We start from the raw sequence: 25,417 nt of genomic DNA, 5'->3' as shown, positions 1-25,417 counted from the left end.
CATTTAAGCAAATGTTGGTAATTCAAGACCAAGATTTCCCCTCGTTGAATAAGCACTTTAAAAGTCTGTTTGACTGAATATTAAAGTATGATGTCGTGGTCTCAGGCCCTCTGGATGTGCAGTGTGAATTTGAAGGCTCTGATCTTTATAGTTCTCAGTTATCAATCATTCGGAGCTGACAGCTACCTCGCACACAGACCCATTCATAGCTTCCAGCTGGCTGGCCTTCGAGAACCCCTCACTTCTGAAGAGCACCCAGATCCTCCGCAGTTTTCCAGCAGATGTTACATTCATCATTGTCACCGGATTACATCGACTCCTTGTCGTCTGGCCGAGGGATATAAAGTGACGATTAACGTACGTTTGCAAGTGCGTTTGTTGTCCGGGGTTTATTACGGGGCAGCATATTTGCTGTCGTGTGTTCGGCCACGGAATTACTGAGACTCAGGGATTCAGATGATGTCAAAACGATGGAGACAATAACCACTATCTGATATCAAATTAACCCTTTGAAGCTATTAGTTACGATTGATGGTGTTATCCTGAAAGTTCTTAACACGCGGAAGTTCAATATCCCTGTCCGTCTTTTGATTACAGCTGTTCGCCCATTCTAAACTTAAACCGTTTAAAACTTTGCTAAGTTAATGAGTGGCTGACTTTCATACGAGTTTTTATAAGAAACTCCCCATAACAAGTTTACAGCTGGTGGTTACTGACGGAATTAAGTTCCTTTCATTCCACCCCAGTTCCCACTCCCCCAGACATATCTCACTAGAAATTCACCTTCATCACAGACTGCCGGGAAACACCTATTATTCCGCAAGACACCGCCATCAATCGCCCGTGCACTGAAATCCATGGTGAGAAAGAAGGTACCCGCTTGCTTACAGGCGTGGCTGAACCGACTCCAACCAAGAGCCTTACCCGAATAAGTTTCTGGGACGCGAGCACTGTACCGCTTTAAGTTGCTTTACTGGGTTTGCCTTGTTGACGAGTTTTGTTTTTGGCTGCACACTCCAGCGTGAAATCAGGTTCCCTCTCCCCCTTAAATCTTACACATATAATACAATTCCCTGTGACGAAGTTTTAATAGGTTTGGAATCCTTGGGGATGCTTTCATGTGGATTTTCATAATTTTCAAATCGCAGGTTCTATTCAAAGCAGCGCACGTTTGCGAAGTCCCAGTGTAATATCCTATGGGTAGTGATTTAGAAATCCCGCAAATGAGCTTGGTCACAGAAGCACTGTTTTACAGCCACGTTTTGCTCCCTTAAAAGAACGATTAGCAGAGGCATTAGGAACACAATAGCCCAGCTGAGAAAAGACCTGGGGATGGCTGTGCATAGCACTTGGGCTTTAAAGAGTCTCATTAAAAAGGTAATGGAAATAGGTGGGTTTAGGAAGGAACTCTAGAGCTGGGGTAAATGTGGGAGGGCAGCAAGGCAAGGTTATCATTGAGAGCAGTAGCAGGAGGTGAGTGGGCAGGGGAAACGCCCAGAGAACAGAGCTAGATCAAGGTGGACACGTCATAAGTAAGCTGTGTCTGGAGAACATCAAGTATTAAGTGCAAAACTTAAGTGTGTCTTAAGATCTTTGACCTGTAGCATTAACTTTCTCCTCTGTGGTGCTGCTTGATCTACTGGGTGTTTCCAAAGGTTTCTACTTTTCAATGCCAAATTACTGTTTATTCTATATCAAATTTAAATGAAAGGAGCAGCACACACACAAAACATAAACATAAGAAACACTACAGATGCTGGAAATCCAAAGCCACGCACACAAAATGCTGGAGGAACTCGGCAGGTCAGGCAGCATCCATGGAGAGGAATAAAGAGCGGAGGCCCTGACTGAGGAAGGGTCCTGGCCCAAAACATTGGCTCTTTATTCCTCTTCTGTAGATGCTGCCTGATCTGCTGAGTTCCTCCAGCAATTTGTGTGTGTTACTCTGGATTTCCAGCATCTCCAGAATCTCTTGTGTGAATGAAAGGAGCATTGTATTGTAGAGTGATGCGAAGTACCATGGCCATTTTCGAAATCACAAGCCAGGATTCTGCAACATTTATGCAAGCATTACAATTCGACCCGATGCAAAACAAAAGATTCAGCGGAAGTTGTATTTCAGGACATCTGTTGCTCTGCTCCTATATTTCTGGCATTTGCTGCCCTTGCCATTCATCTGAATTTCCATCCACGGATTTTCCCTTGTCCTCTGATATCAAATTCATGTACTTGGTAATGGCTAAAAATGCCCCCAGCTGCCTAGCCAAAATAGCAACCACTGAATCTACAGCCAGGGGGCGTGTCCACTGACAATGGAGATCAGGAGGAATTTTTTTAGCTAGAGATTGCTGAATCTATGGAATTCGTTGCCATAGGTGGTTGTGAAGTCTAAGTCATTGGTGTGTTTAAGATGGAGGTTGATAGGTTCTTAATTAGTCAGTGCATGAAGGGGTATGGGGAGAAAGCAGGAGACTGGGGCTGGCAGGGAAATGGATCAACCATGATGAAATGGCATAGCAGAGTTGATGCGCCAAGTGGCGTTAATCTGCTCTTATATCTTATGGTCTTATTGACCTGAAGCTATTTATATCCCAATTCTGCTCATGTGGCCTATGGTCTTACAGAAGGTGGAAAAAAGGATCAACCATGATTGAATGGCAGAGCAGACTCAATGGGCCAAATGGCCTAATTCTGCTCCTATGACTTATGGTCTATTGGACTCAACCAGTTATTCACTGGTTAAATAGAGGTGTAGGTGGAATTGTTTGCCCTAATGGATCATAGGACACATTTAGTTTTGCACACGCAAAATAGTGGAGAAACTCAGCAGGAACCCAGCAACCTGATGGTCTCAACACAAAAGGTTGACTATTCATGCCTTTCCATTGGTGCCGCCACTCCTGCTGAGTTCCTCCAACACTTCAGGTGAGTTCCTCTAGATTTCCAGCATCTGCAAGATCTCTAGCGCTTACATTTAGTTTTACACCAGTTCTTTTATTAGTAGGGCAGTGATGCTACCAATCTGCAGCCATGGTTTACAAAGTACTCCATGTGTCCTGATATTAACACAGAAATGGCAGAACACTGATGGTAGGTAAATAAAAATATAACTCCAATGATCCCATTATGCATTCTATGAGATCTACAAATCCCAGCTGAAAACAAGGGATATTTTTTTAACAGAATTTGTTGGCTGGATTCCCAGATGGGCTCAATGCCTTTTACTCTTGCTTTGACCATCAACGTATGAGGCACCTTCACGAACTCCCACGGTCCCTGATTATCAGGGTGATTTCAGTCTTTGAGGCTGATGTGAGAGCATCCTTCAAGAAGCCAATCCCACAGAGAGCATCCAGCCAGGTGGAGTACCCGGTCAGGTACTAAAGACCTGTGCAGATCAACTGTTCACCAATAGATTTAGCCTCTTGCTTTTGCAATCTGAGGTACCCACCTGCTTCAAGCAGACTTCAATTATACCAGTGCATAAAAAGAACAAGGTAACCTGCCTCAATGACTATCATCTTGGCTTACATCCACTGTGATGAAGTGTTTTGAGGAGCTGGTGATGAAACTTACTGACTTCTGCCTGAGAAGTGACTTGGATGCACTGCAATTTGCCTACCGTTACAACAGGTCGACAGCAGATGCCATTTTTTTGGCTCTTCGCTCAACCTTGAAACATCTGGATAATGAAGATGCATACATCAGGATGCTCTCCATTGACGACAGCTCAGCATTCAATATTATCACCCCCTCAAAACTAATCAATAAGTTCCAAGACCTAGGCCTCAATACCCCCTTGTGCAACTGGATCCTTGATTTCTTCACTTGCAGACCCCAGTCCGTTTGAATTGGCAACAATATCTCCTTCACAATCTCCATCAGCACAGGTGCACCACAAGGCTGGGTGCTTAGCCCCCTGCTCTAGTTATTTTATACTAACGACTGTGAGGCTAAGTACAGCTCCAAAACCATATTTAAGTTTGCTGATGACACCACTGTCGGTGGTCAAATCAAAAGTGGTGATGAATCAGCATATAAGAGGGAGATTGAAAATCTGACCGAATGGTGCCACAACAACAACCGCTTCAGGTGGAGGAAACTAGGTGTCTATAAGCCAGTCCTCATCTGGGATCAGAAGTGGAGAGAGTCAGAAACTTTAAATTCCTTGGTGTTATCATTTCAGAGGATCTGTCCTCGGTCCAGCACTTAAGTGCCATAACAAAGAAAGCACAACAGTGCCTTTACCTTCTTAGAAGTTTGCAAAGATTTGGCAATTCATTAAAAATTTGGACAAACTTCTATAGATGTATGGTGGGCAGTATATTAGTTGGTTGCATAATGGCCTTTTAACACCAATGCCCTTGAATGGAAAAGCCTACAAAAAGTAGTGGATACAGCCCAGTCCATCACAGGGAAAGCTCCTCCCACCACTGAGCACATTCATACGGAGTGCTGTCGCAGGAAAGCAGCAACCATCATCAAGGACCCCCCACCACTCAGATCATGCTCTCTTCTTGGTGCTGCCATTAGGGAGAAGGTACAGGAACCTTAGGACCCACACCACTAAGTTGAGGAACAGTTGTTACCCCTCAACCATCAGGCTCTTGAACCAGAGGTGCTAACTTCACTCACCCCATCACTGAACTGTTCCCCATGTTCCTTTGGACCTATGAGCCAGTGGACTCACTTTCAAGGACTCTTCATCTCACGCTCTCAATATTGATTGGCTTTTTTATTTATTTAAGATTTTTTATTATTTCTTTTCTTTCTTTTTGTTTTTACACAGTTAGTTGTCTTTTTCACATTGATTGTTTATCTGTTCTGGTGGGTGCGGTTTTCATTGATCCTGTTGTGTTTCTTGTATTTACTGTGAACTCTTGCAATAAAATCAATGTCAGGGTTGCATGCGGTGACATTCGTGTACTTTGATAATAAATTTACTTTGAACTTTGGAAACTCACAGTGCTGGTGGAATGCCACTTTTACACTGCATAATAACTGTTGACTTTGAGGAGGAGTAAACTCAGGTGGGATTTAGAGTCATTACTCTCTTAAACTCTTTGGTTTCTCAACAGGGCGGTGAGATTAAAATTGTTCCCAAATACTGTCCAGACCACTTTATCTTCCGCGATATTACATAGTCAAGAGACTGGAAAGCCAATTCTGAAGTTTAAATCTATAGTTCCTAATAAATTTTTGCAATGCAGTTGTGATGCATAATTTACCCTCCAATGAGAGACCAGTACCGAAACTGGTGTTTCAACCCCTGAAAATTCTGTCAACTCAATTTCACCGAACCACAATGTGGCTGACAGCAGAATTTTTGTTTAGAGATAAAGTGCAAAACCGGCCTTTCAGGCCCAAGAGCTGCACTGTCTCGGAGCCCACCTAAATAACTCTAGCCTAACCACAGGAAATTGTTGCAATGACCAATTAACTTAGCAATCAGTACGCCCTTGGATTGTGAGAGGAAAGCAGCACACCCAGAGGAACCCCACACAGTCATGGGGAGAACAGATGATGCTAAAATTGAACTCTGAACTCTGACGCCTTGAGCCGTAATGATATTGTGCACTGTAAGCCAGCATCTAGAACCTGCAAGTTGTCATTGGACATCTGTTTGAAGATTCTTCTTCTATATTTCCCATCAAGAAGATCTCACTGAAACTACATTGATAGTAGAGGACAAGGTTGATGGTGCAGTCCCAAAACTCTGTCTAGGGATTGCACATTTCAGAATCAGATTTAATATCGCCGGCAAATGTCGTGAAATTTATCGTTTTGTGGCAGCAGTATATTGCAATACATAATTAAAAAACTATAATTACAATAGGATGTGTGTATATATGAATAAATTAAGTAAATAGTGCAAGAATAGAGCAAAAAAAAAAAAGAGAAGTAGTGCTCATGGATTCATTGTTCATCCAGATATCTGGGCGGGAGGAGAAGATGGCGGCGCAAAACAGCGCACGCAGCTCTCCGGTGAAATGATATCGTATTTGTAAGTAGAGTGCCGTGCACAATTCTGATTTGATGGAGACAGACGTGAGAAGGCACAGAGGAACATCTGGAGAAATTTCTGAAATGCCCGGTTCGCTGCCGCTGCTACAGTGCGATCGAGAATCTCCGGAGGGAAGGCCCCAAAATCCCTGGTTTTGCCTGCTGCTGGCGACCGAGGCTGGGCTCGAAGCATTTGGCAGAATTGGTGCTCGGTACTCGATGTCGGAGGGCTGATCGGAGCTCAAAGTTTTCAGACGACTCGGAGTCGGATTGTGGTCGTGCATGGCAGGGAGAGTTTTCTTCCTTCTCCCGTCTGCGTGAGATGTGGGACCTTCGAGAGACTTTGAACTTTTTTACTGTGTCCATGGCCTGTTCTACATCAAGTTATGGTATTGTTGCACTGTTGTAACTATATGTTATAATTATGTGGGTTTTGTTAGTTTTTCAGTCTTGGTCTGTCCTGTGTTTCTGTGTTATCACACCAGAGGAATATTGTATCATTTCTTAATGCATGCATTACTAAATGCCAATAAAAGAGGACTGCGTGTCCACATAATCTAATCTAATCTAATCTAATATCTGATGGTGGAGGGGAAGAAGCTGTTGCTGAAACACTGAGTGTGTCTCTTTGGGCTCCTGTACCTCCTCCTTGATGGTAGCAATGGGAAGAGGGCATGTCCTGGACGATGAAGGTCCTTAATGATGGCTGCCACCTTTTTGAGGTATGACATTTTGAAGTTGTCCTCGATGCTGGGGAGACTTGTGCCCACGATGAAGCTGATTGAGTTTACAACTTTCTGCAGCTTTTCCAATTCCGTGCAGTGGCCCCCCCATATCAGATGGTGATGCAACCAGTTAGAATGTTTTCCGTGGTACAACTGCAGAAATTTGTGAGAGTCTTCGGCGGCACACGATGTCTCCAAAAACTCCTAATGAAATACAGCTGCTGTCATGCCTTCTTTGTAATTGCATCAATATGTTGGACCCAGGATAGGTCTTCAGAGACATTGACACCCAGGAACTTGAAAATGCTCACCCTTTCCACTGCTAATCCCTCTATGAGGACTGGTGTGTGTTTCCTTGATTTACCCTGCCAGAAGTCCAAAATCAATTCCTTGGTCTTACTGACATTGAGTACAAGGTATTTGTTGAGCCACCACTCAACCAGCTGATCTATCTCACTTCCATACTCCGCCTCAGCACCATTAAACTCTGCCAACAATCATAAACTTAACTAAACGTATTTCTTCATACAACATAATTTCCATTTACCAAAGGATTGCCAGTTTATGAGATGCCAACAATTGGCAAATCTATAGATGGCTTTTGAACTGTGCCTAGCCACACAGTCACAGGTGTAGAGGGAGTAGAGAGGTGGGCTAATCATGCATGCTTGAGGTGCGCCAGTGTCGCCAGTGAAGAGATGTTACTTCCGATCTGCACTGACTGTAGACTTCTAGTGAGTAAGTCAAGCATCCAGCTGCAGAGGGAGGTACAGAGAACCAGGTTTTGGAACTCATAGATTAGAACTGAGGATATGATTGCATTGAACGTTGAGCCATAATCAATAAACACCAACTTGTGGTAAGTATTGCCATTGTCCAGGTGATCCAAGGCTAAGTGCAGAGTAAAGCCTGATTTATACTTGTGCGTCAACTCAACGCCGTAACCTACGCAAGTGGCCTACGCGCGTTGTGAGCATTTATACTTGTGTGTTGGTGTGTCTGCGTCACTCGGCAATTCCGGCACGTCGCGCATGTGCACACACCTGCCCATGCAAGGCTTCATGGTCATGGTAGTCTTTCTCGGGGTAAATAAGTTTAAAGCTAGCGTCTTTTTTCGTAAAAGAGAAATGTGTCCTCCATAATCTCGGAGGTCTGTAAAGCTTTATGGAAAGCATTGCAGCCAGAGTTCTTTCCCTGCCCTTCAGTCACCCAATGGGAAGCTATTGCAGCGTAGGAGGAGATGCGATGCTCCCAGCTGGACCAATCACAGTTGTTGCGGCCTGCGTTGCTGCGACGCATAGTTACATTTTGGGAGAGGTGTGCGTCAGGCTATGGCGTAGGGTTCGCGGTGACGTCGTAGGTACGGTGTCGAGTTGACGCACAAGTGTAAATCAGCCTTAAGTGAGATTGCATCCACTGAAGACCTATTGTGGCAATAAGCAAAATGCAGCAGGTCCAGGGACCTAAGATGCAACATTTTTATAAAATTGCCAAGACGTGCGCATTAAAAAAGAAGCATCTCATAAGTTGACAATCCTTTGGTAAATGGAAATGGTGCTCTATTAAGAAATATGTTTAATTAGATTTATGATTGCATAGGCAATTCTTTCTTATAATCTATGGAATGTTTGTTGTTTATTCCCATGTTGACATTGCAAAAGAAAGAGTGAATATTCTGCTTTTAAATAAGTACCTCTTTGCACCAGCTGCCTCATGACTTTCAAACCCAAGTATAGGTTTACAAATGAATTTAAAAGCTATTTACGTAAGATGTTCCAGTTAGCCCTATTTTGCAGCAGAGTTTCTCTCTCAGGTTGACTAACGTACAACATATCATACAAAAAACATACATTAACCAAGCATGTTTCCGCATTTTAACACTGCTGACTTCCAGCTCTTTGCGGTGTTGCAACATTCAATCTTTCCTTTAGTATGTCTGTTGCTGTGCTGTATTTTTATTGTGAAATTCTTTCCAGACAATTGCACCTAGCTTTGTACATGAAGTTCGATCAAAAGGCATTGCTTCACAACAGGATTCTGGAATCAGTTCCATGAAGGCAACTCACCTGGTCATTAATCTGACACGCTACTAAATTTTGCTGGTTGTAGGAGTGTGCTGAACGGATGTACTTCAGCCAGTTCCCGCTTCCAGCCTGGTTTGCGTCAATGCAGAATTTTATATTCCCCAGCTCATCAACAATCTGAAAAATAGCAGAACAGAACATTTGTACCATCTAAATATTGCAGTCAATAAACCAGCTGCTTCTTCATTCTGTATGGAGGAACTGTAATCACAATAAAAAAAAGCATTAAAATGCTAGAAAATTACTAAGGGTCCCTCAGGACTGTACATATTAATCTTTTGGGTGTAGTTCCCAAAGAAGCAAGTGAGATGCAGAGTTGCCACACAATTTATTAAGGCATCTTCATCATCTACACAAAACGATGGATCTGCTATGTTTCTTCGATATATTTCATTTTTGTTGTAACTCTGTAATCTGTAAACTCAAACTTTTAAAAAATTTGTATCAATAATATCAGAAGAAGGGTCATGACCCGAAACATCAACTGTTTATTTATTTCCATAAATGCTGCCTGACCTGCTGAGTTCTTCCAGCATTTTGTGTGTACTGCTGCATATTATTAAGAAGTTTTCTCCCTTTGATACAACAAATAAGAACAGGGAGTTTCCATGGAAGATAATTCATTAAAAGATAACTTAAATTACAGCATTAAAGGTCATTAAACGTAAGCCTGTTTTTATTGGATCTAGTTCCATTTCCATTCTCCCATTGTAATTTGTGACATCTTTACATTCTGGGGTTCAGTCAAGAGTTCTAGTCTCCAAGCAAGGCCTAATCTGCAAGTCCACAGCAGACACGATTGAATAGAAAAACTTACCCTACCTAATTAAAAGATTTTTTTTCAAGTTTTCACACCATTGCCACAAGCTTTAGCTCAATAACAAGTGTTTTTGCTATTCTAAAGCACAATGCTTTCACTTGCTATATTTTTTTTCTCACCTCCTGTGGGGTTCCTTGGGTGCTAGCTGTCTAAGTAGGTTTTCTTAAAGCATAAGATTTAGAGGCGAATGTTGCTACATAAAACCATAAGACATAGGAGCAGAATTAGGTCATTTGGTCCATCGAGTTTGCTTTGCCCGTTTATGCATGACTGATTTATTATTCCTCCGAACCCCATTCTCCTGCCTTCCCCTTGTTACATTTGGCACCTTTACTAATCAAGAACCTATCAATCTCTGCTTTAAATATACTCAATGACTTGGCTTTCACGGCCATCTATGACAACGTCACTTCCAACAGAAGCATCTCCACATCTATCCTGCAAGCTCCATACAACTTTTGAATGTTTCAGGAAATTCTGAACAATCTGATAAAATATATGATACAGCACTCTTATTCAACTTGTAGCTAAAGTATGGACCAAACCAAAGACTAAAACTTTCTGCTTCCTTGCCTAAATGTTCATAGCTAATTCTAAGTAAGGTTAGGACCACTTTACAAAACGCTTTTATATGCTCTAAGCAGATAGCTTGGCACAGTCAGTCTATCGGGTTAAATTTTCACGTTCAGCTTCAAGTGATGAAACACTATATAGCAGAATCTATTGTGAACAGAACTCCTTCTCTCCTTTGGAATATGAATACCTTAATTAGTAAAGGAATTTTTTTCCATAAAGGTTTCCATCTGCTTACATATGTGCACCTTGAAGCCAACATTTCATAACCCTCAGGGTTTCAGAAGGCTGTAAGTAGACTTATTAAATATAAACTACTAATGCACATTCCTTGCTTTTACCTAGCCCATCTGCAAAGTTCTGACAATTTCTGTTTTCACCAAAACAATTTCTTCAGCCACTTCATTCTCCATACCATAGGGAAATGCGGTGCTAGTCTGCTATATTTACCATTAATAATGAAAAATAATTTTTAAAAATACTCATTTCGGTACTTTTAATGAATCACTAAAATACAAGAATGCTCCTTTTGTTCTTATCACACTTAAACCATTTTAAAAAATTGCTTTTCTCTAATAGTGGTCTGTTTTCAATCCAACACGATTCTAATTCTGTATCTGAATACCGCCCAGTTTAAGCACCTCCTGGGCTTGCTGGATGTTATAATTTGGCCGCTGAGTTTGTCAGCCAAGCTGTTCAAAGGCAACCTGCCAAAGGACTGAAACTTTGAAAGGGAGAAGGAAGAAGGACCACGAGACAAAGATACGATCTAAGGGTCAGTCTCCTCCTAAGTATCCAACATGTTTCCAGACCAGTCATGCTAAAACAGCAATGGTCATGGAGTGAGTGGGTCTGTTTTAGAGTGACCAACAAGAAAAGAAAAATAATACTTCCTTCATCAATAACTGTGGATTTCTTCATCTGAAACCAATCTGGCAAATTATTGCTATAATCTAGTTTAAGGTCTGGAATTCCCAACTGTGCGCAAAGTGATTAGTCATCGACTCTAAACATTGACTCCCTGCACTGGGGAGTTCAAAAATTTCCAGCTCCTCACTTAGCAAATAAAATCAGAATGATTTATAGTGGAGCGCTCTTTTTAAAAAAAACAACCTACCTACAAATTGTTTCCAAGAAATAGTTGCCTCACAACTTGCTGGTTGGCGGACATCTGAAGTGAGCTGGAAGAAAGAAAAGTGGACTGTTCCACTCACCTCCAAAGAACATCAAGCTGACGTTGAGTTTAGAAGTGTTCTAATTGATAGGGAACCAATGATATAATTTATGTTAAGGAGTCAATATTATGATCTGATTTTTTCTGGGAACTCTTTGGATTGGTGATTTATTAGATGGGAATTTTCTAAATAAATAAATGCTATTAGCGACAGTACAATTTCTAAACTGAACATAGTTTGCATTTTAAAATGCTGAAGTAGTCCATTGTCAGCTTATTCATGTTAACAATTAGCTCTTGCCCCACATAACTACAGCTCACATAACTTCAAAGCTAAAACGTTTCTCTCTTTATTTCTGAAGCGTTTCCCTTTCTTTGCCATTCCACCCCTCTGGTAGAGTGACGTAACACATTTGGTCAGGAAAGTAAACAGCTGGCCTGCTCCCAGTTCTCTTACAGTTTAGGGTCATCGTTGACTCAATGGCTGGCCCTCTTGCCTCTGAATGGGAAATTCTCACTTCAGTTCCTCAGCGTAATTTTAGGCTCCTACTTCAGCGCACCACGAAGGAAGATCCAGGCTCGAGATTTTTTTGCATAACGCTAGTTTTTTACATGAATGAATTTGATCTAAAACCTGGTGCCTTCTGTGTACCTTTGCCATGCACCACATTGAATTTGAAGTGATGCCAAACAAGGTGCAATACATCATCACCAAAAGGTTGTCCTGGTCTAGCCATGTAGATACCACAGCCAAGAAAGCTCCCCAGCACCTCAGGAGGCTAAAGAAATTTAGCATGTCTCCGTTAGCTTTTACCAAGTTTTATTGAAGCACCATCAAAGATATCCTTTCTGGATGCAACTGCTCTGCCAGTGACTGCAAGAAAGTGCGTCGAATGATAGAGACCGCTCAGCACATCACAGAAACCAGCCTCCCCTCCATTGTCACAGATATAAAAGATGCTAATACTAGTTGTTTCTTTAAAATCAGTCTTCTGAGCCGTTGTGAAGATACCTCATCAGGTAGTTCTCTTCATTGACATTTTGCATGCCTCGTGCGGTTTCATTTTTGCGGGAAAATCCAGGTGAACTAAAAAATCTGCATTGACGTTTCAGAACTCCGTTGATGCACTTTCTCGTGGTTTAAAAAGTCTAAGTGCCTCAGCGTTGCCTAAGTTAAAGATTTCTGTTATAAAGAATGCAAATTTCCCATCAAAAAGAGACAATCCAGTTATTTCAGTCAAATATGGGATCAGAAACAGTGCAATGAGGAAGATCTAGGAAGAATGATGGCATTTATATCGATTTCTCCTTCTAGTAAAAAAATTCACCTCCTCCCTTCCTCTATTCCTCGCTCTGACCTTTTACCTCTTCTCACTTGCCTATCACTTCCCCCTGTGTCCCCTCCTCCTTCTCTTTCTCCTATGGTCTACACTCCTCCTATTAGATTCCTTCTTCTCCAGCTCTTGACTTTCTCCACCACCCCCCCAACCTGGGCTCCACCTATCACCTTCCAGCTAACCTCCTTCCCCTTCTCCCACCGTTATTATTCTGGTGTCCTCCCCCTTCCTTCTCAGTCCTGAAGAAGGGTTTCATTCCTAAACTTGAATGGTTATTCATTTTCATAGATGCTGCCTGACCTACTGAGTGCCTCCAGCATTTTGTGTGTGTTGCTCAGAATAATCTGTTTTTATTTACAACCTAAGGGTATCCCAATCATTTTTTAACTGAGAAATTACTTTTTAAATCATTTCTGTAACGTCATCATCAAATTTGTCACAAGATCCGACAAACTTTAACAGATTAAAGTTCACACAATTTGTTCGTAGGTGTATGCACTCAGAGACAGATACTGGTGTGGATTCCTGAAGAATTTCTGTGCTCTTTATCTAGTGCTCAGCGCCTTTTAGATAAGTGATACATCAGGCTGTGGTTCAATGCCTCATGTAGAAGGTGGCATCTCTGACGCTGCCCCTCTCTAAATATAGAGTTGTGATAAACTACACACCTGTGACTTTTCAGACAGAAATAAGTAATCAGTTACCTGAACATCCATCATCATCATCATCGTCATGAAATGCCTGTTATCCCACTGGCGTTATGGACAGCAATGAAGGTCCTCCATCTCTGTCTGTCCTTTGCAATCTTCTCTATTGTACCCCAGGTGTGATTCAGGGTCCTCATTTCTGCCTATATCATGCAGTACTAAGTTGTCGTTGGTCTCCCGTAATTCTTCCACCCTTCAGGGGTCCAATGAAATGCTGTCTTGATGATGGAGTTGGCCTCACTTCTCATCATGTGCCCATTTCCTCATGATGATTGTGGCCATGTCCTCTTGGTGACACTGAAGGAGCAAGGTGTGGCTGGAGGTGTTTCTTGGCCAGAGGATGCAAGAGGATCTTCCGGAGGCTCCTGGTGTGGAACGACGTCAGCTTGGCAAGGTCGTTCTCTGATCCATTCAAGAGTGTGGACAGAACACAGCTCTAGTACAGCTTCAGCTACCTGAACAGCCTGTGACATTTGCACTGACGAGGGGAGGACTGTGTCCCTGAATAGAATCTGCTTTCTTACAATTCATAAGATAGCGTCCTTTAATAGATTCACGAGAGATCCTGGCAAAATTTACAGATATTTTACCTCTCCTTTTCCTTCAAAAGAATACTCACTTTAACTTAATGTTCCATACAGTGAAAATTAATCTCAATTTCTTATTCTTTCCCCGTATTCAGCAATATTTTCCTTTGTAAATATTTATTTAAATTCTGGGTTTGAAGTTAACATTGCTTTAACTATCCTTCAAGGCAGTTTGCTCCAGATCATAACAACTCACTTCAAAATTCTAAGTTCAAAGTAAGTATATAATCACTGTACATATATGTAACCATATATAATCCTGAGATTCATTTTCTTGTGGGCATACTCAATAACTCCGTAGAATAATAACCAAGGCAGAATCAACGAAAGACCACACACCAACTTGGGCGACTACTCTGCACATCTCCTCGCTGATGCTTTCACTGATTGCTTTTAAATCTGTTCTTCTGATAATCAACCCACAGTTTTAGTGGAGTTTCTCTCTATTTTCCATCAAACTCCTTCAGTAATCCCAGTTAAATAAAAATTGTTCGAAACATGGCATAAATATTCCAGATAGAAATGTCTTTATGAAATATAAATAGGGGGGCGTCCTTTTAGAACAATGAGGAGGAGGAATTTCTTTAGCCAGAGCGTGATGCATCTGTGGAATTCTTTCCCCCAGGCAACTGTGGAGGCCAAGTCTTTATGTATATTTAAGACAGAGGTTGATAGATTCTTGATTGGTCAGGGCATGAAGGAATATGGGGAGAAGGAAGGAGACTGGAGCTAAGAGGAAAATTGGATCAGCCATGATGAAATGGCAGGGTGGGCTTGATAGGCCAAATGGTCTAATTCTGCTTCTGTATCTTATGGTCTTATATTTTAGTGCTTTTTTTGGAAGAAGTTAGTAAGTTCTGTCAAAGCTGTTCACTGAGACATCATCAGTAGCCTAATCTAACTAGAATGAAGACCTACTAGAATACTTGTGACACCCTGAAAATAGAAATTTTTAAAAATGTTTAACATTAAACAGTTATTGGCAAAGCTCGGAGTTCTTAATGCGATGTTTAAGCACTTTATGCTTCATTCAGAGTAGGTAAGAAAGAAAACGGTTTGGTTGATACACGTTGTTGCATTATCAGTCAGCTTTAAAACTGACTATAAACTTTTATAGTTGATGCAAATACCAGCTTTTAAAGACAAGTACTAAATGCAATTTCTTTGCAGAAGGACAATGGATAGAATGTTAATCCTTTTACATTTTGGAATAATGAGATTATTCCGCTGCTTTGAAAAAATATACACTTTTTAGGAATAGGGTTGGAAGTTGTCATGACTGAGATACTGATAAGATTTAAGAAGATAAATCCCCGTACTACGGCAAATTAAAAATGAAAGTAAATATACATTGGCTTTGGCTATGTAACAACAGGACTGGTACTCCAAATGTAAGTCAAAGAAATCAATCATCTTGAGATTTTTTTTGATATAATGAAGCAATATTTGTAATGTAAATATGATCAACAGAATTCTGCAAAATGAGATTTAAAATGATAGAATTCCATGAATTAGTCTATTTTCTTATGAAACTGCAAATCTGCAGCCTCGGCACATTTAACCAGAATTTCTCAATTCTCTCTATTTTCCTTTTGCTCCTTCTCTCATCTGGTAATTAATCTCTGATTCATAACCGAATGGTATTCAAGTCCTTTGCAGGATCCATTCCCTCAATTTACAATTCAGATAAACATTTCATTCGGCGCAATGCTAACTCCTGGTGAATTGAGCTCACAGTTATACATTATACACCGTTATACTGTCCGGTGCTGAATAAATAACCTTAGACTTTTTTTTCAGTGTGGCACATTTGTGGACAATTTTAAAATGTGCACACATGATTTTAAATTCAATCTGTCATCTGCAATAATACAAAGGTCAATAACTTGTGGATCTCCTAGAGCAGAGGTTCCCATCCTTTTTTATGCCATGGACCCTTACCATTAACCAGTGGGTTTGTGGACACCAAGTTGGGAACCTCTGTGTGAGGGTGGGAAAGATGCAAAAACTGGCTATCAATAAATAGCTTTGTTAATTAAAATAGTTATGGAGAAATAGGAAATAACCAGAGGATTAAATCAGAGATAAAACACGTAAAACCCTTACCAGGTACTTGTTCATCATGTGTTACTAAGGATAGTGTGTTCCACTTCACTTAGTAGTGTTGCCCTATACCTTATTCCATCTTCAGCCGATTGGCACTTCTGGTCTAATACCAACTCTTCGACTGCTTAAAGTTGTAACACAAGACCTTCAACTATCTGTGAATCACATGGTCTTTGGTTGATTCCTTTCCATTGAGAAATAAAGCTCAGTTTCTCAGCTTTTATGTAATTGTGGTTAAAATTTGCATTCTTGCAATCTGTGTGCAACATGCTCAGCTTTTAATGAGAAATACTACTTCCACTCAATTTTTGTTCTATTGAAGGGATACAGATTCCAGGAACAGTGCAGAGAAGAATATGATGGCAATTCCATTCTGTTCTGGAGACAAATAACCTAAAGAATATTTTGAAACAACTGTGACAGATACATGTCTACTCATGAATGTTGAGCTAAGATATACAGATTCCGGTTCTGATCCATATCCAGATTTTGTCCAGGAAAACTGTGGAGGTCCTGCTAGAAAGCAGAATGATCCAGAGCAAATGCAGTAGTTTACATCATAATGCTAATGTTGGCTGTTTGTTGAATATACTGTTGGGATTAATCATTCAATTAAACTCCTGTGAAGTTGGATAAAGCGAAAAGTTACCAAAAATATACTCAGATACTGACCATAGTATATTGCTCTTCTTCATGAGTGATGATACAATGTTCATTGTGAATGTATAATGATAATCTCTTTCAGTCACCATTCAATGCAATCTCCTTAAGAATGGTCAATTAATATTGATCGTTTAAAGTGATCATAAAAAAACAGATCACAACGTAGTTGCTAATCTCAACAGTAACCTTGCAATGCTAATCTCTCAACTGTGACTTACATGGCCCTCTTGCATACATTACTGTATATAATACTGATATTAATGCAATAATGATCTTAACAATGACCTCTCAATGATCCCTTTGGCATTGAGCATACAACTTTGATCCCAAATTGACTGTGTAATGCTAGTATTTATTAATTATGACAATTATAATGATCTTCTCAGCAATAACTATGTATGGCTGATATACACATACAATACTTAACACAAAAGTAAATTATAACAGTGATTTCATCAGTGATCCTTCTCGTAACAGTAGCATGGGGGTTTTTAACACTGACCATTCAAGGTTGACCACGCTTAATGGTGACCATCCAACTTAGTCCCTCCACTGACCATGAAGTGCTGATCAGCTGATCATGAACAATGAGGATACAATTCTGACTTCGTTGACAGTGAATACACTGAGATAATCTTTTCCACGATGACCATATAATACTGATTGCACCAATAAGCATTCAATATTAGCCTTTGCAAGGAGTGACCACTCAATGATAATCTCCATTACTGGTGATCATGTATTGGTGATCTCCTTCACAGTCACCATAAGATACTGATTTCTACAGCAAATTCTTATCAATCGTTTACTCACCATTAAAACCTTCATCGGAGACCATACATTCTTTATTATCTTCAGAAATGGCCATGTGATACTAATATACGTTAGAAAGAGTATAAAACATAAAACTTGGCAAGTTAAGCAGAAATGAAGAGCCAATTAGTATTTCAAGTTGCTACCTTTCATCTGAACTGGGTGAAGTTTGAAATGTCACAGGTTTTAAGAAAGTCTGGGCTGGGCTGAGGTGGAAGACAAAAACAAAAAAAAGTGATAAGTAAAAGATCAGATGGTGATTCAATGGTAACAAAAATAATATAGAATTTTGTCCTTTTCTATCAGTCAGAATACAATACTAATTAATTTCATCAGTGACCATACGCTCCTGATTATGTTCATACTGTGACAAGAATACACATAGATTGAGATGTAGCTGGCCTGGGCTGACACCGGTGGAATCAGCAGTTGGTCTGCCACCTGTCTTCAGGAGAGAGAGAGATAAGGAAAACAATGGAGCAACATTTGGAGATGTTAATGAAGGAAGGAGAGCTGTCAAGATCGGCTCCCCCTTTGAACCCTGAACTGTTTGAAGTGATGGACAGGCGATACCCCAGCAGGGGGATAAAAAGGGACAGGTTCACTAAGGCAAGACACACACGACACCCGAGGTAACAAGACCCTGGAAGCGGTGCATCTCTCACAAGTCGGTGGGAAGTACCGGGCCATAGACGCACAGGGTGGAAAGGCACGGTCGGCAGGAACCTGGTGTGTGTCCACCCTTGCCCGGGTGCTGGGTTCACCGCAGAGAAACGATCGTATCTGGAAATGGAGGGGTCACGGTCGGTGACCTCAGATGACATCACAAAGGACTCGCCCGAAAGCTGACTGCGAAGGTCTGTGTGGAAGCCTTGAATATTCATTCGTTTTTGCTCTCTCTCTCCTTCCCCCACACTGTCCATCTCCCATGGCAGCGATTACTGCGAACTGAACTGAACTAAATTGAACTGAACTTTGTGTCACTTTGAAACTGGTCATTTACCCCTAGACAACGATAGAGCTTGATTGATCCTGTTATCCTAGTTCTGTGCACATGTGTGTTTATCATTGCTGAACTGTTGCATTTATTATCCTCTTGATTAGAGTACTGTGTTGCTTGTTTCTTTAATAAAACTTTCTTAGTTCTAGTAATCCAGACTCCAACTGAGTGATCCATTTCTGCTGGTTTGGCAACCCAGTTACGGGGTACGTAACAGTACAAGCTGCTTGCTTCCAACACTAGTCAGTAAATAGTTTGATTAAAATTAATGAGCTTTTTGTCAAATGCAAAGAACTGGTTTGTTGTTAGAATGCTTGACAACGAAAGAATTTTTAAAATATTTCTACAGCTTTGCTGTATCTGCGAAATGCGACTAAAATGGAATAATTTATGTATATTTATAGATGTTGAATGATTGGTGGAGCAGACTTGGTGGGCCAAAAGGCCTAATTTTGCTGCTATGTCTTAAGTTTAGTCTCTTCACATTTTTACTGAGTAGTCCATCAAATAAATTGAAGACCATAGTAAAATTCTCTCCAGCAATGTGGAGTCAGTGAGCATCTCAAAGATTGCAGCAATGATTTCCCATTTGCATGTTGTAAGAAGCCCATTCCGACTTGATTCAAAGTTCAAAGTAAATTGTGTTATCATAATACTAATATTTCACCACATACAACCCTGAGACTTATTTTCCCATGGGCATCCCTAACAAGGATAAATGTAAATGATGGTGCAGAAGCAGGGTATCTCTTGGCAGTTAAAATATGCAAGCTTTTCCCTCTTTCCTGTGCATATCCCACACTGAATACTGTTTACTATATGCCATACTATTTCATAGGGAAGCCATCAATAAACCATCAAGAGGGGATTGTAATCACTTAATCACTCCACAAATGCTCTCAAGACTGCCCTAAAAGAGGTTATATGAAACACAGGATGCTCTGATCATATGAGCAACCAGTTGACCACTCTGCACTAGAATATCTTGGCTGAAGAACATAACCCTACGTGCTTCTTGTGTCTTCTTCTCAGCAAAGTAAATTAACAGGTAATTATGCAAAGTGGCAGTACAAATTTATGGACAAGAGCAAATTTCCGTACAAAGGGCTAGGCAAATATCAAGCAGAAAATAAAAGTTTTGCTACATATTCGAGTGGATAAACAGAGTCTTTTTCCAGGATGTAAATGACGAATAAAAGATGCATAGTTTTAAGGTGATTGGAAGAAAGCATAGGGGGGATGTCAGAGAAAAGTTTTTTTTACACAGAGAGTGGTGCATACGTGGAATACCCTGCCAGCGAGGCAGATACATTAGGGACATTTAAGAATCTCTTAGATGCAAGAGAAATGGAAGGCTATGTGAATAGGAAGTATTAGATTGATTTTACAGTAGGTTAAAAAGTCAGCACGATATTGTGGGCCAAAAGGCCTGCACTGTGTTGTACTGTTCTATGATCTATATTTATTATCTATTGTGATTATGGCTCTTGGAAGTAAATGTAGATTTTGAATTGAAAATCAATGCATAGAGGTGCTTCAAATTTTATAATTAAAGCTGGATTGAAATATTGATTTGCAATTTCTAGGATGAATTTGGTGCCTTTCACCTACGAATGATTTGCAAAACCTCTTTCCCCTCATCAACTTCTCCCAACCAAACCAAATCACCACACTTTCAAGATACTGATTTAATTGGCTAATCCTTGTATGTTAAGTAGGACATTGCAAGATTAAATCAAGTGATTTGATTTGGGTATTTCCTGGTATTTTGTTGCTGAAAATTTGGTGAAGAAGTCTAAAATGAAAATGCTTTCTGAACTGATTGATGCAAGCTGTCCACCTCATTTTCCAACAACAAATGTGTGGAGACATGATGTTCACAGAGACAGGACATTGGGAGTAGGACAATGCAAAGGAAAGACAGAAGGAAATGTTTGAGAAGCAGAAGGAAGCACGATAAATGCAGGAGGAGCAACGTCAGACAGAAGAGAGAGAGAGTGAGTGAGAGAGAGAAAAACAAAAGGAGAAAATATGGGACAAAAGAATAAATAAACAACTCAAAATAGTATATAGGAAAAGGTAATTAGAATAAATATGGGATTTTTATTGAAATTTGGCTGCAAGACCTTTTGTTTTTGGTCTTGCGGTATCTGGAATTGACAGATGTCCATCATCATGTTTACAAGTCTCCATATAAAGTCACTAAAAAGACAAAATTTGCAAAGATGTTGTGCACCTGAGATGAAGTTTATTTTACAGGAACCAGTAAACTTATTTAAGTCTACAGAGCTTAGGGGCTACGTGCACATGATGTGGCAATGTTAAGGTTTAGCTTCTTGCAAGATGACATATAACCTAATATTGATGTTAACTGTGAGGTTTTTTTTATATGACATTTATACTCCATATGTCAGGCTGTCAACACTTGAGTAGAAAAAGCACCTTTATTTGTTTGCTACAATTGGAGGTTAACAGCGTCAGCAAATAGTATTCCTCTATCTTGAAAAGGAAAGTTCTATATGAACCTTTATAGATCTGTGTTGTAAAAACTAAATTCACAAATTAACATGCTAAGCCTGGGATTTATAAGGCGCATTAGTTGCTTTATTTTCATGCTTGAGATAAGTCTTCTAGGTAAAATTATCTTAGACTTGAAAGGCAACACTTCAGAAGCATTAGGAAGCAGGAAAATACACTCAAAATTAAACATTTGAGGAGATGACGCAGATCCCTCTGAAAAATCAATGCTCAATTAATTCTAAACGATTATACAATCTTGCTGCAATTTGTATTTGGAGAAATTCAATTTATTTTCCTGTAAATCTCTGAAAAGAATGCGCTCTTCCATTTACAATTTGATGGCCATTTATGAGTACATTCACTCCAATACTGATGGATGTGACTTCCACTGTCTGGATCCTAAGATTTTTTAATAACCCACTAGAAAAATTATACTTCACTTAGAACATTATTGAAACATAGAAGGCTCATATTTGGTTAAGTTCAGTTGATTTCAGTCTGAAAGTTTAAAAAATCCGCCATGGAATTGGGCATTATAACTTAAAATGTTTCTTCTACGCTGTCCTAAAGGAGTTCTAGGCCGTCAAAGGCGCTGTACCTCCTCCTTCAACTTTAAAATTTTGGCACTTAAAATGTTGACGGGCTTTGTCCCTGTCTGCATAATTGCTCTGATTTCTGGAGGCTAATTGACTCCCAGGACATGCCTTGTCCTCATTGCTACCATCAGGAAGGAGGTGCAGAAATGTGAAGGCACACACTCAACAATTTGGGAACATCTTCCCCTCTGCCATCCATTTTCTGAATGGATATTGAACACATGAACACTACTTCACTACTTTTTTATTTCTCTTTTTGCACTACTTACTTAATTTAACTATTTAATAAATATATAAACTTACTGTAATTCAGGTATCTTTCCTATTATGTACCGCATTGTACTGCTACCACAATGTCAGAAAATTTCACGACATATGCCAGTGATATTAAACTTGATTCTGATTCTGATTCCATTTGTGGTGGGAGTATTTTCTCCAAGGGCAGAAATTTCCCTTCAGGAAACACAAGATGACTGAACAAATTCTACAAGTAAAGCATATAGTTAAAGGAAACCAGACAACAGCACAGTCCACAAAATAAAGCCTCAAAATGAGGTTGCAGCTTTAAAAATCACTTTAAAAAAAATAAACAGTAAATCCATCTGTTACATTCCATTAATTATGGACTTATTCCACTGAAGAGAGTGAATACAGGTGCTCCAATACATGCAATAATATCCTTAATGAAGGGCTGGCAATTGTTACCTAATCTGTCTGTTGATTTAGTTGATGCTTCAGAAGTCTGTGCAGGATAACAGCCATATGGGATTGATTACAAGGCTTGATCTTATTAACCGTGTATACTTGTGGTTTTTGCACATCTAAATGTGATGAGATGATTACTATCTTCACCTTTGCTTTATAATTTTTCTTCTTTTGTACAGTTATGGGATGAAGGGATCACTGGTAAGCTCAGTATTTATTGTTCCTCTTCAAATGCTTGTGAGAAGATGATCATAGCCAACTTCTTCAATTGCTGCAGTCATTCTGGTAGAGACACTCTCACAATTCCTTTGAACGCATGTTCCAGAAACTAGTCCCAGCAACAATGAAGAAATAGCAAGATGTTTCTAAGTCAGGATGGAGTGTGGTTTGAAGGGAAGCCTGCAGGTGGTGGTGTTCTCATGCGTCTGCTGCCCTTGATCTTCTTTGTGGGTGGGTTTGAGGTGTGCTAGAAGAGTAACCTGGATGAGCAAATGCATTGTATTTTGTAGATAGTGCCCACTGTACAGAAAGTGAATGTTTAGTGGGCTGTCAGATAGGAATTAAGTAGACTGCTTTGACCGGGATGGTATCAAACTTCTTGAATGCTGCCAAATGTGTATTTGTCCAGCTAAACAGAGAGTGTTCCATCATATTCCTGACCTGTGCCTTGATGATTAAAAGATTGAGGAATAAGGAGATGAGTTGTTCATCTCTGATACACCTGCACTAGGAATGACAGAATTTATTTGGTCCAGTTAAGTCAAATGATCAAGTACACGGGGGCAGCAAAAAAGTTACTTGCAGCAGCATCACAGCCACATAGCATCATATAAGGAGAACTCAGAAGGAAAACATAATTTGTGTTCAATGTTTACGATAAAACATTTAGAACAAAAAAAAACAGCATCCATTTTAATGCAATGTTGTCACTGTAGTGATTGGGGTTTTGTTGGTTGCTTCAAAAACTGAGTGGTTGAAGGGAGGTAGCTGTTCCTGAACCTCGTGTGTGTGTGTGTGACTTCAAGTTTCTCTGCCTGCTGCTGAGTGGTAGCTGCGAAAAGATGGCAAAGCTTGGATTGTTACTGGTCATTAGGAGTGGGGCACCTGGAGATGGTTATTCCATTGAGTGGAAAGGGTAGGTAGTTAGATTCTTTCTCGTTGGGGGTGGCCAGTGTCTAGCACTTGTGTTGCGTCAATGCAACAGGGTTTTGTCAGCCTATATTGGAATGTTATCTGAATTTTGCCGCAAGCAAACATACACTGACTGTTTCATTGTTTTCAAGTGCTGCAAATGAAATTGCAAGTGTGCAGTCTTTTATGTACATCTCTACTTTTTTCTCTTCTTCTTCGGCTGTCCATCGATTTCGATGTTGACTGAGGCCTGGGCAAGGTTGTATGGAAGACCGACAGTTGCCCGTGCTGCAAGTCTCCCCTCTCCACTCCACCGATGCTGTCCAAGTGAAGGGCACTAGGACCCATACAGCTTGGCACCGGTGTCGTCGCAGAGTAATATGTGGTTAAGTGCCTTGCTCAAGAATACAACATGCTGCCTCAGCTGAGGCTCGAACTAGCGACCTTCAGATCACTGGATCGATGCCTTAACCACTTGGCCACACGCCAACGCATCTCTACTTTAGATCATCCAATGTAGGAAGGTCATTCATGGTGTATCTGTGAACACCTTTGAAGAACACTGAAGAGATGGTTGGGCAGAGATGAATAGTCTCCAGTGAGCACTATAATTTTCCTTTGTATGTTCCAACTTATGATGTACTTTTCCCTTCTTCCTGTCTTTGGGGCTCATGTAGTTTCTGCCATTATCAATGTATGTGAAAGGAACCTCCCTTCCCTGTTTACCTGACCATCATTTGTAATTGGTTTTGCCTGTTGCTTGTTGAATCATTTGGCTCTGTCTATGATATGCTGGTTTTCTGGTTGGCTTGCCAGCTGTCCTGTTTGCAGACGTGCCAGGTTTGCACCTCATTTTAATTCCTGCTTGGTGGTATTCCCTGCAGATCCTCTTGCGTGTCTTGTTGAGTCTGATAGACCCTTGGTTTGATGCGAGTGGTCAGGTTAGAAATATGTAAGATCAGGAGATTCCTCTGCCGCTAATAATCCACAACAAGTCACAGTCGCCCACTTTCTACTCTGTATGTGTGCAGTCCCACTCTGGTGGCTCTGCCCTTCAAAACTTCAGCTGATTTAGTGGTGGCCTATTGAACCATTATTACTCCCATGATGGTCAGTCCCATGATGCTGAATGGCCTATTGCTCCTTCTGCTTCTTATGCCCCCTCACTTGGGTTACATTCTATGCCTTTGCTAATCTTGCTGGCTCTTCCAAGTGATGTTGAATGAAGAGGGGAAAAAAAGCAATTCACTGGCTGGGGCAGGATGCACTTGAGGTAATCAGCAAGGAGTTTCCTTCCTTAAGTTTGACCAGCAGCCACGAGAGTTCATGGAGTCCTCACCATGGACTTAGGAAACCAAAAGCTAACACTCTTTCACACTTTTTTTTAGTTATCACTTTTAGTAGTTTATTTTACTTACACTATACTGCTGTCACTAAACAACAAGTTTCACAACTGCAGTTAGTGGCAATAAACCCGATTCTGAAAATCTCTATAACAATGTAGCACTGTCTCTATGAGATCTCTCCTACTGTTAGGACCAGACAGATCCAAGTATTAAAATGGAATTTAGGATTTTTGTCTTTAAGGAGTGATTCTGCAAATACACTTACTTCAGGTTGCTGCTTGAGCAATCTGTGGTACAACTCTCCCAAATGCAGACAGAAGACTGCAAATGCTCGAATCTGGAGCAACAAACAACATGCTGGAGAAACACAGTAGGTGAAGAGATATCTCCCCAGATTAGACACAAGCCTTTTCTCACCTGCCTATCACTTCCCCTGGCTCATCTTCTCCTTCCCTTTCTCCTGTAGTCCACTTTCCTCTCCTATTGGTTTCCTCCTTCTCCAGCCTTATACCTTTCCCACCCACCTG

The 25,417-nt window shown here is 40.5% G+C and overlaps 1 protein-coding gene across 2 annotated transcripts in view; it reads right to left on the bottom strand.

Moving 5' to 3' along the window:
• prdm16 (PR domain containing 16) overlaps positions 1–25,417 on the bottom strand; it is a 751,999-nt gene that overhangs the window by 135,516 nt on the left and 591,066 nt on the right. For both annotated transcript variants that reach the window (XM_072245465.1, XM_072245466.1), the window contains exon 3: positions 8,795–8,929. In XM_072245465.1, coding sequence (XP_072101566.1) covers positions 8,795–8,929 — 135 coding nt within the window. The remainder of the gene's footprint in view (positions 1–8,794; positions 8,930–25,417) is intronic.

Source organism: Mobula birostris, chromosome 27 (genome assembly GCF_030028105.1).
Source record: "Mobula birostris isolate sMobBir1 chromosome 27, sMobBir1.hap1, whole genome shotgun sequence".
Taxonomy (NCBI): Eukaryota; Metazoa; Chordata; class Chondrichthyes; order Myliobatiformes; family Myliobatidae; genus Mobula; species Mobula birostris.
Note: the sequence above shows the minus strand (reverse complement) of the source record. Positions and strands in the feature narration are given on the sequence as shown.